The sequence below is a fragment of the Zea mays genome, chromosome 3, assembly GCF_902167145.1.
Source record: "Zea mays cultivar B73 chromosome 3, Zm-B73-REFERENCE-NAM-5.0, whole genome shotgun sequence".
Classification (NCBI taxonomy): domain Eukaryota; kingdom Viridiplantae; phylum Streptophyta; class Magnoliopsida; order Poales; family Poaceae; genus Zea; species Zea mays.
Genome location: NC_050098.1, coordinates 59,587,958 through 59,599,937, shown reverse-complemented (window position 1 = coordinate 59,599,937; position 11,980 = coordinate 59,587,958). Strand labels below are relative to the sequence as shown.

At 43.3% G+C, this 11,980-nt stretch overlaps 1 protein-coding gene across 1 annotated transcript; it reads right to left on the bottom strand.

The window, feature by feature from the left end:
* Positions 1–3,346: 3,346 nt before the first annotated feature.
* Positions 3,347–10,861, bottom strand: LOC542029 (peroxidase). Its single transcript, NM_001111674.2, has 3 exons — positions 10,452–10,861; positions 4,084–4,524; positions 3,347–3,991 (listed from the first exon to the last, which is right to left on the bottom strand). The coding sequence occupies exons 1-3, from the start codon at positions 10,689–10,691 to the stop codon at positions 3,569–3,571; spliced, it is 1,104 nt and encodes a 367-aa protein (NP_001105144.2). The 5' UTR covers positions 10,692–10,861; the 3' UTR covers positions 3,347–3,568.
* Between the last annotated feature and the right edge of the window lie 1,119 nt (positions 10,862–11,980).

Below are 11,980 nucleotides of genomic sequence, written 5' to 3'. Positions count from 1 at the left end.
GAAAGCTAGTGGAGGACTACCTTACCCGAAAGGGGCAAGGGCAGTAGGGGAGTGGTCAATGTAGGGAGGTCCTTGGTTGATTTTGCTGCGATGGCGGTCAGGCAAGAACCCTGCATTGGAGCTTTCTATAAACTGTAGCGGGTTTTCTGAAGCTAGTGGAACTTTGTAAAGGCCTCGTAGTGTTACCCTGCCTCGCCTCCTCGCTAGAGGTGTATGGGAAGTCGTGATCCCTTGGCAGATGGGTAACATGACTTGTGGGTAAAGATGTGCAACCTCTGCAGAGTGTAAAACTGGTATACTAGCCGTGCTCACGGCCATGAGCAGCTCGGACCCTCACATGATTAAATTATGGAACTTAAACTCAATTTGTCATATGCATTGCATCGCAGGTGAGGTTGTTACTTTTGTTCTACTACTTAATTGGGTTGGTATTTACTTATACTTAGTAATTGCTAATAAAATTTTGACCAACTTTAAAAGCAATGCTCAACTCTAACCATCCTCTTTGGTAAGCCTTACACTTCACGTGAGCTCCCACCTTTGGCGGGTTCATGCACATTATTCCCCACGACTTGTTGAGCGATGAACGTATGTGAGCTCACTCTTGCTGTCTCACACCCCCCCCCACAGGTCAAGAACAGGTACCGCAGGATGAGGCGCTTGGAGGATGCTGTGACGAGTTCGTGAGAGAGATCTAGGTCGTCGTCTCCCAGTCAACTTTGGGTTGCTGGACCGTTGTCTCCTTATAATGTATTTATTTATTTATTTTGTACAGAACTCCTGTTATGTAGTAAAGATGTGACATTCGATCCTGTGCCATGAATCATCATATGTGTGAGACTTGGTCCCAGCACACCTGGTGATTATGTTCGCGCCCGGGTTTTGGACCCCCTAAAATCCGGGTGTGACAATGGCGTGCTGGCCACGTCGGAATGCAGTCAGGCGGCGAATCACGGCCCCCCGGCAAGCAATTGCACGACCACCCGACTCGCAATCCCCCCAATGAAGCAGGGCATGCTGACCACACACCCAGGTGAAGTCCCCCCAGGCTACCAATTGAATCGAGCACCGGTGTGGGCAAGATCCCCCGCTGCGGGACTTTCCACGGCGCCACCACACTCAGCTCGCCGTAGATGTCCCCGGTCGGATGGAGGGTAGAGGGGAACCGGGACACGTATATATGCACGACACTGAGAGCTTCAGCGAGATCCGCGCCAACCACCAAGAGACGATCACAGCCATGGATTTTCCGCCTATTTCGCGGGGTTGTTGTGCGGCGGCGGTCACATATGGATCTCAGTGGTTGACGGGCGAGTACGTTAGGATCCCGATCCGAACGGCCCTGAGCGCGAGACGGGTATGGACTGGAGGTTGGTGCCGAGGAGGTAGCAGGGAGGCGCGAGATTCTGTTATAGTGCTTGCTATCCTGACGAGGAGGACGGAGAAAAGATAGGGAAGTGGAGAAGATGGACCTGACAGGTGAGTCCCACCCCCGAAGCAGCAATGCGCGCGCCCAGGCATGTGGCTGTGAGGATGACCGTCACGGCCCACCCGTCAGCTCGCTCCACCGGTGTGGTGTGGCCAGTGTAGACATGGCCAAATGGGCGGCCCGGCACGGCACGGCCCGGGCACGGCCAGGCACGGCACGGTTAGGGCACGACCCGTTTGGCCCGTTTAATAGCCGTGCCGTGCCGGCACGGCACTAGTGCCTAAGACCAGGCCCAAGCACGGCACTAAGCCTGCTTAGTCGTGCCGTGCCGGCCCGTTTAGCCCGTTTAGCCTGTTTAGCCCGTTTAGCCCATTTAGCCCGTTTAGCACTACACCACATAATTTTAGTCAGACATTCACAAACACAGTTAAAACATACTAAAATAGCTAATATTGAGCTATTTAGTGCAATGGTTGACTCATTAAAAACCTATCTAGATAAAAACTCACCCTTGTGAGAAAACCCTACATAGAAAAAAAGAGTACAACACACAGCTAACTAGTCGTGATTGGATCTAATCATGCATAATCGTGCCTAACCGTGCCTAGGGGCTAATCGGGTCGTGCCCGGTGCTCGGCCCAGGCACGACACTACCCATCGGGTCGTGCCGGCACGGGCCCGGCTCCAGCCGTGCCGTGCTTCGGGCCGGCCCGATTAGCCCGGCACTATTGCATTGGCCATCTATAGGCCAGTGCGGTCAGCGGGGAGATGGGTCGACTATTTGGCCTAGAGATGTCGGTCTGCGCGGGGCAAAGAAGATTGGCCTAGGAGAAACATGGGCCGCCAGGTGCGGATTTGGCCTAGGGTCAGGTCAGTTATTTTTGTTTTATTTATTTCTGTTTTGTTTTCTATTTAATTCAAATTTCTAAATTCAATTTTGAATCAGTTTGAAAAACACAGGTTAGATTAGTACAGATCAAAACCCCAGTATGAGATGCAAGTTATATATATATTTTGTTAGTGTATGTTATTTCCCTTTGTTTTCCCTCCATTCTCCTTTATTTTATTTTCAAGCTTGTTTCACGAATTTGAATTTGGATACGAATGCAATAATACAAGAATGAGATGAATATTTCTGTATTTATTTATTTGTTGTCTGACCCTTATAATTTCTATTAATTGAATATGCACAAAGAAAGAAAACCTAATAAATCTTCAAAGGTTCCACAATTCCAAAACACTTTTATATCAATATATGCATTTATTTATTTATTTTTATTATACCAATTTTAGGGCTTTACAATCCGGATGGGCCACGTGACAGATATTCATTGGGTAATGGGTATGGATACTGGATATCCATACCCGCGAAAAAATTATCCGTGGATATCTTATTATATCCATAACCGTACCCGCGGATACCAAATTCTACCCCTACTCATATCCAATAGATAATTATCCGCGGTTATTTGCTCATACCCGTACTCATTGTCATCACTAGTTGTGGCTAATTAAGCTTTGCAACGGAAAGAAGCAAACCCAGATATAGTATCCACACGATTGGTTTCCTGTGCGCGTCCAGTGCCTCGCTTGCTGCAGCATGGCCTGTCAGATACGCACCTAGGCCGTGTCTCCGCGGATGCAGGCAAAACCGCTCGAATTGGCTTGGATTGCACCCACAAATGCAGTTCTCGTCTGTCCCGTATAAGCAACCAAACGTAGGTCGAGGATCAGTCAATACACGTGTACGACCTAGTTACGCTTAGTCGGGTAACCAAACACATGGTATGTGTCGGCGGGGAACTCATCCATATGAATTAGCACTGCATGCAGTACTCTTGTTCAAGTTGATGCATAGTCCTAAGCCAGCAGCAAACTGATTTAAAAGCATCCACACCCTAAATTGACACAATCTCATCTTACTCATACATATGCTTATTATTACCCGCCACCGAAGTTAAGAGTTCGCCGGCCGGCATGCGTACGTTTAGTGGCACTGGCACACAACAAAGATCATCGACACAACAAAAACCACAGTCCACGCGACAAAATAAAAGCAGAAGAGGGATGCATGCGAGAGAGAGAAAAAAAATCATTGATCTCGACAACGACGGCGGCCGAAGACTGGTATGCGAGCTACTAGCTCGCGGCGTAGCCCTCTTCACCGACGGCTGCTGGCGCGCTCGAACCCAGCTCCACCGCCGACGACGACGAGTACGAACTCGGGTTGACGACGCCGCAGTTGAGACGGACCTCTCCGCACGTCCCTGTCTGCACCTGGATGCGTCCCATCTTTACCATGGCCGCCGCGAATTTCTCCTTCCACAGCGTCTCGTTGGACGCGAAGCTGCTCACCAGCGCGGCCATCTGCGGGTTCACGCGCAGCTGGTTGTCGGAGAAGAAGAGCCCCATGCCGCGAGGCAGGAGCTTGTAGTAGTTGTTGTCCAGCACGTTGGGCGTTCCCGGGTCCATGGCCGTCGTGATCGGCGTCGTCTGCGTCGTGTTTGACGGGCACAGCGCGCGTAGTAGCTGCGCGTACGACGGGCTCAGCCCCGCGTCCACCTGCAGTCGTACATCCGCACGTGTCACATGAGTGCCTGCAGGCTGCAGCGAGCTAGTAATTGATTAGCCATGTCGGTGTACTAGCTACGTACGATTGCGGTAGCGGGGTTCGTGCTTGTGTTCCAGACGCGCTTGAAGAAGGAGGCGCAGAAGGAGCGGCCGACGGTGTGAGCGCCGGAGAGGACGACCATGTCCTCCACGCTAAGCTCCTTGACCTTGAACAAGTCGGTCAGGCTTTGCGCCGTGGAGGTGGGCGGGGGTAGGTCGACGGTCTCCGTCGCGTTGGACACGCGGCCGTCGCGCCGGCCCGCGGGGACCTGGTACGAGACGCTCCCGGTGAGACTGATGCTGTCGCGGGCGGCGAAGGCGACGATGTCGGCGCACGAGACTGTGCGCGGGCAGCTCTGCTCAACGGCGGTCTTGGCGGCGTCGATCACGTCGAAGCCGCGGAGGCTCGGGTTGTTTGGGAGGGCGTCACGCTCAGTCTGCCCGCCGCCAGGATTCACGGTGAGGAGGACGGATCCATCACAGCCCTGCATAGTAGATTAGGAGTGTTGGATTGAAGACGAAATCAGGAAGGACAGTCAACTGACACAGAACACCTTTCTAATTCATAGTTTACTAGGTGAGTACCCGTGCGTTGGAACGAGAACATATAATACCATGATAACTTATATATAAAATGTATCTTATATTGTTATAAGAAAATATTTCATTATCCATTTGTGATCCTAGCCATACATAAATTTTGCTATTTTAATTTAGTTGTTTCACTACTACATTGCAATCATCAGTATCATGCAGACTTCAATATATGTCATGATTTTTATGGTCTCATCATTGGAGAGCACGTGCACACCTGCCGGTAGAAGTTCCATTGTACATCGTTAGTCATCAGGCATGCACCACCATACACGCTTGCTTAAACAAAAAATGCAAGTGTGTGTTTACGATAAGAATTAAAGGCAGGCCGACACAAAAGCTACCCGACGATGGCGAGTGGTCATTGTTGTCGGTTCTCCTCTGCTCACCTCCGGCGCCGAGATGATGCCACAATCCTTAATACAGTAGTCGTGGAACGCGCGCGATATGGTGAGTACCGATGACTCTTGGCTAGGCTGTCAAATGAAGCGCACCCCGAGCTCATCAGCGAGGTAGTACACCTGGTCGTTGCACCACCGGATGTGCTACACATCTACATACATCTTGTTCGAGGACACTCACACAACAACAACGATGGCCGTCATCCCAGCGCACAAGAATTCATGGCCGGTCAGTAGCGACTTACGTGGTAGGTTGGGCTTTAGGTGGATGATGAGCGGGACGGCGTGATGGCGTCGTCGTCGGTTGCGGTGCCCAGAACAACCAGAGCTAGACGGCGTCACGATTTTCGAAATAAATCTTAGGTTGAATCTAACTATTCTCCCTCCAAAATCTCCCTAGTCATACTTTCTATTTATGTTTAAATACCTCCCCAAAAACATTCTTCCCCCAATTTCTCATCCACACCAACCATTCCTCTTATATACGTTACCTCATCTATTTGACATTTTTATATTTGTTTTTGATGTTTTAAAAAATATCATAATATTTGTAGTATCGTGTAATACTCATTGTTATAAGGTTACGAAGCTTAAAATAAGTTAATTTCGCAAATAAACGCAGTCATTAACAAATGGGGACATTGGAACTCCCCCATGCATCCATAGGCTGAGAATTTTATCTCACCCGGTACCCAGGGAATGTGAGGGTGAGCCGTTGGAGGGTGCCGTTAGAGAGCGCCTTAGTATTCACGCGGAACGGAAGCATGAGTTTTGAGGACTTTATATCGAACGTGGACATATACATCCAGGGTCTTCGTACCGAAACTGGGTAGGGCGCAAACACATGAGCTCGAGTGGAGGATAATTCGTATCAGACGCAATGCAAACATATTAGAATTTGGTATCACTGGGAAAAACATTTAGGAGGTGTTTGGTTTAAGGAATCACCATATCTAAATTGAGATAATGCATCATGGGTTCATTTCTTAAATTTGGTGGGATGACTTATTCCTCATATTAGTACTAACTAACTATGAGGAATGAGGTGGTGATAGATCAACTCATTCCATTACACAAACCAAACAAAAATAGTGAGGAGTGAGAAAATGATGGACTAGTTCATTTCTCAAACCAAACACCTTATTAGGCATAAAGATTTTTGAAAATAACAGGCTATCAAATAAATTCATGATGTATCGAATGAATAATGTTTAATGTTACAGATGTTTATATATTTTTCTCCAAAATTAGTCAAAACGAGAGATGTTTGACGTATCTGTCAAACTAAAGCGATTTGTAGTTTGTAACCATGAGAGTGGATGTAAAATTAGCTTGTAGTTGTTACTCAAACAAACTATGTTTGTGAAATGTTCATTTTCCTTCCTTTTTTAATAATGATGATAGTCCCCTTAGATCACTAATAAGCATGATATATAAGGATTTTTTTTCTAAAATGTCGTCTTTTTTTGCTTAATATCTTGGAAGTTCTGTATTTATTTTAGATTATAAGTTATTTTACGATTTTTTATGTACATAGCAGCTATGTATCTACATACGAAATTTTCTATCTTTCAAACATGCATTAAGATGACCGATATTCTATATAATCACGCAAGTGGTACCGCTCTCCACATGGTAAAGAGAAAGAAATTGTGGAATTTCCTTAGGTACTTGATCTTGAAATAGTCTACACTACAGAAAAGGGCCTCAGACTTTTCATATTTAGTCCCAGTAGTTGAATTAGAACCAATACCAAAGGGATATTTAATATCGATTGATAATAGATATTGTCCAAAAGACACTTTAGTATGTGTTGGTGTTAAAAACTAGTTTTAAAGAGTCTATTTTAGTACTGGTTGATAACATCAATTAGTACTAAAGGGTACCCTTATCAGTTTTGCTACTAATCGTTCTAGCGAAAAAATAAAAGAGAAGACATCTTCATTGTAATCACAAATAGCTCTATAGTAAAGTGGTAAAGAGAAAACATGTGAAAACCATAGAGGTCCCTGGTCTGAATCCTAGTATCACACAAGCACATATTTCATGCGAAAATCACATGACTTGTAAAGGGTCTTTTCGTACCAGCCATATAACTTATACTAAAAGAATGAGATCTTCGGTCACTATGTTCCAAAGGTTACTAAATTGACTTTCTATAATAGTGAGTTATATTATATGTTTTTGAGTATTTTATAGTAAAAACAAACCTAGAAAATCTAGGTTATTATAATTTATAATATATAGAGTACGAATTTAGCATTCGGTTTCACATAATATAAAGCGGCGTGGTGATAAAATGTTTCATATTTCTTTCTATAGCAAATAGGCCAATATGTTATTACTCGCAAGAAAAAAAATTGACTTTATATGACGTTTTGATGATATAATATGTGTCATAGAAGGTGCATAAGTAAAAATCTTTTGTAACATTTCTATTAAGGAACATCATAAATTATGGCGCCTAAGAGACCCTAGCCTCTAGGGATGTTATAATTTATTATGTTCTTTAGTAAGAATGTCATAGAAGACATTTACTTACATTTATGATATTATCAGAACGTTATAGAAAGTCATTATTCTTGGCTGAAGTTTACATGGAAATGCTCTTGTCATGCATTTGCTATTTTATATTAAGGGCTAATTTGAAAACTATATTTTCTAAGGATTCTGGTGTCCTTGCCCGATAATAAGCACTAGCAGGTTGGTGAAGCATAATCCTAGCGTGATGGAATGCTATATGCTTGGTTGGTTCTCCTCCAAGCAGAATGAAGGAGGCCATGGACGCGGCTATTCCGAGGCATATTGTATATATATCATGTGTCACCGTTTGCATCGTATCAAAAATCGTCATTCCTGAGATTAGCCCCCAGGGGAGTTTATAAACAAAAAAATATCGCTATTTCTATCTTCTATACTGAGATATACCATCAGACTATTCCTATTTTTTCTAAGAGAAAAATAAAATTTTTTTTTTGAAAAATGGAAATCTATTGAGAAAATGAGGTTTCCAAACTAGCCCTAAAGAAGATACTAGAATCCGCTAGGAAACATGCTTGTTAATTTATGCTTTTGTGTGCTTTTCAGTTTGAGTGTTGTTGACTGTCTTTAATTTCGGTACAGTCATGAGTCATCCAAGAATGTAAGCATGCCGGGAATACAAAAGATAAGGAGTGGGACCGATTCGACACATACAGGGTGCTCAAAGGTAAAAACGTTATTCATGGCGACAGTTGCAGGGAATATGCGTTGCCTGCCAAGCAAGAAAGCAGCGGAACGGATGTTGCGTTAATTTGGTCTTGGGCCTTTTGCTTTGGACACTTTGTTTGTTTGTCTCGAGAAACAACTTTCGCTTTTATGCTTTCCGATATAATAATAATACGGTATCAATAAATTTCCGTACGAGTGCTGGTATACTTGTACAAAAAGAATATACTTGCATAATAAGAACCGTGTGTTAGGGCATGCATAATGTGTGTCTTGAGTTGTGTCTTTGAGTGTGTCCATAGAGTAAATATAAAAAAACTCAAGACATGTATTTTGACGAAGACACAGTGTCTTAGCTATATGTTCGAGACATGAGACTAACTGATTGGTCACTTTAATTTATTGAATGCTCTGATTGGTACAATGAATATGGTAAGACACATGTTTTAGACATGTCCACTGTATTATGTTGTGTTTTAGTTGTATCTTATACTTGGAGTACCGTGCAACAGTGTCTAGGTTGTACATACCCTTATAATTTGAAGAGTTTGAAGCCAATTGTACGGACTAAAGCCAGTTATTTAGACTGTTGCAGCTCTAATCAATACAGGCAAAACACTCCAAGCTAATATGCTCTGAATTATTCCAGGCCACAAATTAAGTGATTTAAAGTGGGTGAATCTGCTTTTATGTTTGTACTAGTAGCTAGGAGTGGTTAGGCTATTCTCACATGATGAGTTTGATGCACGGTTTTCAATACTGTCACATCGTCTTTAAACTAGGTAACCATGTATATAGATTTTCATCCCTATAAAACTCTACCATCTTCCATAAAATTCTCTATATGTATTCTCATAATTGCACACCAAGCAATAAGTTTCATTGTATTAAATGAGTATGAAACTTCCATTGAGAATGGTTTTATAGTGAAAACTAACTAGCTTGGACAAGGCAAATTAATAAGGGGCAATGTGATTATACCCTTCTCTTACCTTTCAATTATAATTTTATCACTCGTTTTTCAACTTTGTGATTTTACCCCTTTGTTTTGAAAACGAAGATGTCGTTTGGCCCTCTCTCTAACATCGTTAGTGAAAATCATAATTAGTGATTAAAAAAATAAAAAATAAGGGGTAAAATCACAATTGCAAGGTATACCCTTCTCTCACCTTGCAATTGTGATTTTACCCATTATTTTTATTTTTTAATCACTAATTCTGATTTTCACTAATGGGTGTTAAGGGGGAGGGGCAACAACGGCTTCATTTTCAAAACATAGGGGTAAAATCACAAAGTTGAAAAACGAGGGGTAAAATCGCAATTACAATGCCGGAGAAGGGTATAATCACAATTGCCCCAATTAATAATGTCTTGAAACTTTTTAGAGCATCTCCAACAAGAAGCTCTAAAATAGAGTCCTAAAAATTGAAATAGAACTACAAAGTGTTTAGGGCCCCAAAAGAAAATTTTACTCCAACAGTTAGACCTCAAATAATGCTATTTAGAAAATAAATTATGTTATTAGGAAATAAATAGTTGCATATTAAGAGGAAATTAGGATAGGACTCGAATATATGGGGTACTATATTTAGGATTTAGAGAGACTAGACCCTATAATCGTTTGATAAATTTTTAATGAAATAGGGCCACAGTTGAAGGGCATTTTATGGTGGTCGTGACCCCTATATTTCAAAATAAGGATCCTCTTGAAGATGCCTATGCTTTTCAGCAATATATATCTTGTTGTATCGTGGTTAGCTATCGAGAACAGGGACAAATCAATAATTAATATTAATCAATGCATCAATCATGGACAGAAAAAACGTATGGGCTTGCTGTTTCAACCCTATAAACCATAGAGTTTAAGAGGGATAGGAGGGAATTAAAGAGGATTTTAAGGATCTAATCCTCTTCAATTTTCATGTGTTAATTTGAGACAAGACGAACAGGGTCTAAATATTTGTGCGTCGTCGTTCTACCATATACGTACAAGTGATCAGCGCAAGATGGAGACAGAAGACACTGTGTGCGAGTCACAAGAGACTTGTGTTTTTTCTCCATTCAAGGTTGTTTAACCAATCCCATGGGCTATCATGTCAGAACTTTCAACCAGCAGCTCGCCTTTCCATGTATTATTATATGTCCGCTAGGTAATTAAAGCTGCAAGTTGGTAATAAATATAATCAAAATAAAAAGTGAGGTTCTGTTACCCTGACAAAGCAGTCGTGGAAGTGGAGGCGGATGAGGCCGGCGGCGATGCCGGCGTCCTTGGCGAAGGCGGCCGCGACGGCCTGGCGGACGAGCGCCTCGGCGTTGGGGCAGCTGGTGTCGTAGAATCCCACCCGGAGCTGCGCGCGGGCCGTCGCCGGCAGCAGCAGGCATAGCGCGCAAGCGGCGACGACGGTCAGCGCGGCGGCCACCCCGGCCGTTAGCTTGCTTTCCTTAGCCATGGCCCTGGACCGGACCCCGTCGCTGTGCCTAGCTGTGTACTGAGCTCACTGCTGCCTGGATCACAACACAATTAGACGTCGTTTCAATGTATGGTTTATAAGAGGAGGGGGGCAGGGAGGGAGTCGATGATAGAGATCTTGGTCCACTTGGTTAAAGGTAGGAACATCCTGCTTTCAATTCGAAACAAGTCCGGACTTAATACTAAATAAAGATTAAAGCGTCTCTGCGTATCGGAGACGTGATCGATGCGCTGCACCTTTATTTCTCTTTAACAACGCAACGATCCAAAGCTACGTGTTTGAATTAAGGGCTAGTTGCAAGCTAGCTAACTAAAAAAATATTATCTTGATTTTTTTTTATTTATCGTTTTTAGTTTAAAAATAAACTAGCGACAACACATATTTGAGAACGAAGGCTGTGGCTTAAATTAGTTTTATTATTGCCATTCAAACAAAAATCCAATACTAATAGCTGAACTAGCTAGTTTTTTAGCCAAGCATCCAATTACCTGTTCAGCGGATAATTATGCTCCAAGTTGAAAATAATGTCAGTGGGTTTTGACAGAGGTTAAAACTACGGCTGAAAGTGACAACCTAGTTCTATTGGAGTTCTTTTTTTATGGTCAAACACGTGATCAAACTGTGTCCAAATTTCGCTGAACACTTATTCTCAACCTTAACTCCAACTTTTATTCTTAGACCAAACATTGTTGCCTAACAAAAACTCGAGCACGTGAAGCGTCAACTTGTTAAAGTCGGCAAAACGACCATGACTTGGAAGCATTAGCAGATGGTGGAAACCAGTAGCAGATTCAAACTTAGGCTATCAACACTCATGCTACCATATTTCTCTATCCTAAAAGATTTTCTACTCTATCAAATAATTCTTCACGGTCACAATTACTCTATATATCAACTCTATACCAACTATCATATATTATATTATATTATATTTTTCACACTTTTCTATATCGTCAACAGCATGCATGTGCATGTGCCTGGGCCTTGGCCCTCCTCCACCACCGCCATCCAAAGCATGCATGTGCAGCCGCCCGCTCGATTTAGCGCAGGGGAGCTAGACCTGTATTTGGCGTCGGAAGGTTAAGAGAGAGAGAGAGTGGAGTGAGACGTAGGGTCGCCAAGTGCAGCCTTCAGTCAACTGTAAAAATTTTCCAAACGCTTTTCCAGTCGCCCAGTGCAGGCAGCCTTAGGCTATCCACACTCATGCTGTCATATTTCTCTACCCTAAAAGGAATATTCCATCCTAGTCAGCGAGGTTTTCTACTATA

What these genes read in the sequence shown, in the direction of transcription:
- LOC542029 (NM_001111674.2), bottom strand. Translation starts at nt 10,691, where the DNA reads ATGGCTAAGGAAAGCAAGCTAACGGCCGGGGTGGCCGCCGCGCTGACC. An exon ending in TCCACGACTGCTTTGTCAGG is followed by an intron (nt 4,525 to 10,451) that starts GTAACAGAACCT and finishes TCTACTATGCAG; the next exon opens with GGCTGTGATGGATCCGTCCT. An exon ending in CGAACCCCGCTACCGCAATC is followed by an intron (nt 3,992 to 4,083) that starts GTACGTAGCTAG and finishes GTACGACTGCAG; the next exon opens with GTGGACGCGGGGCTGAGCCC.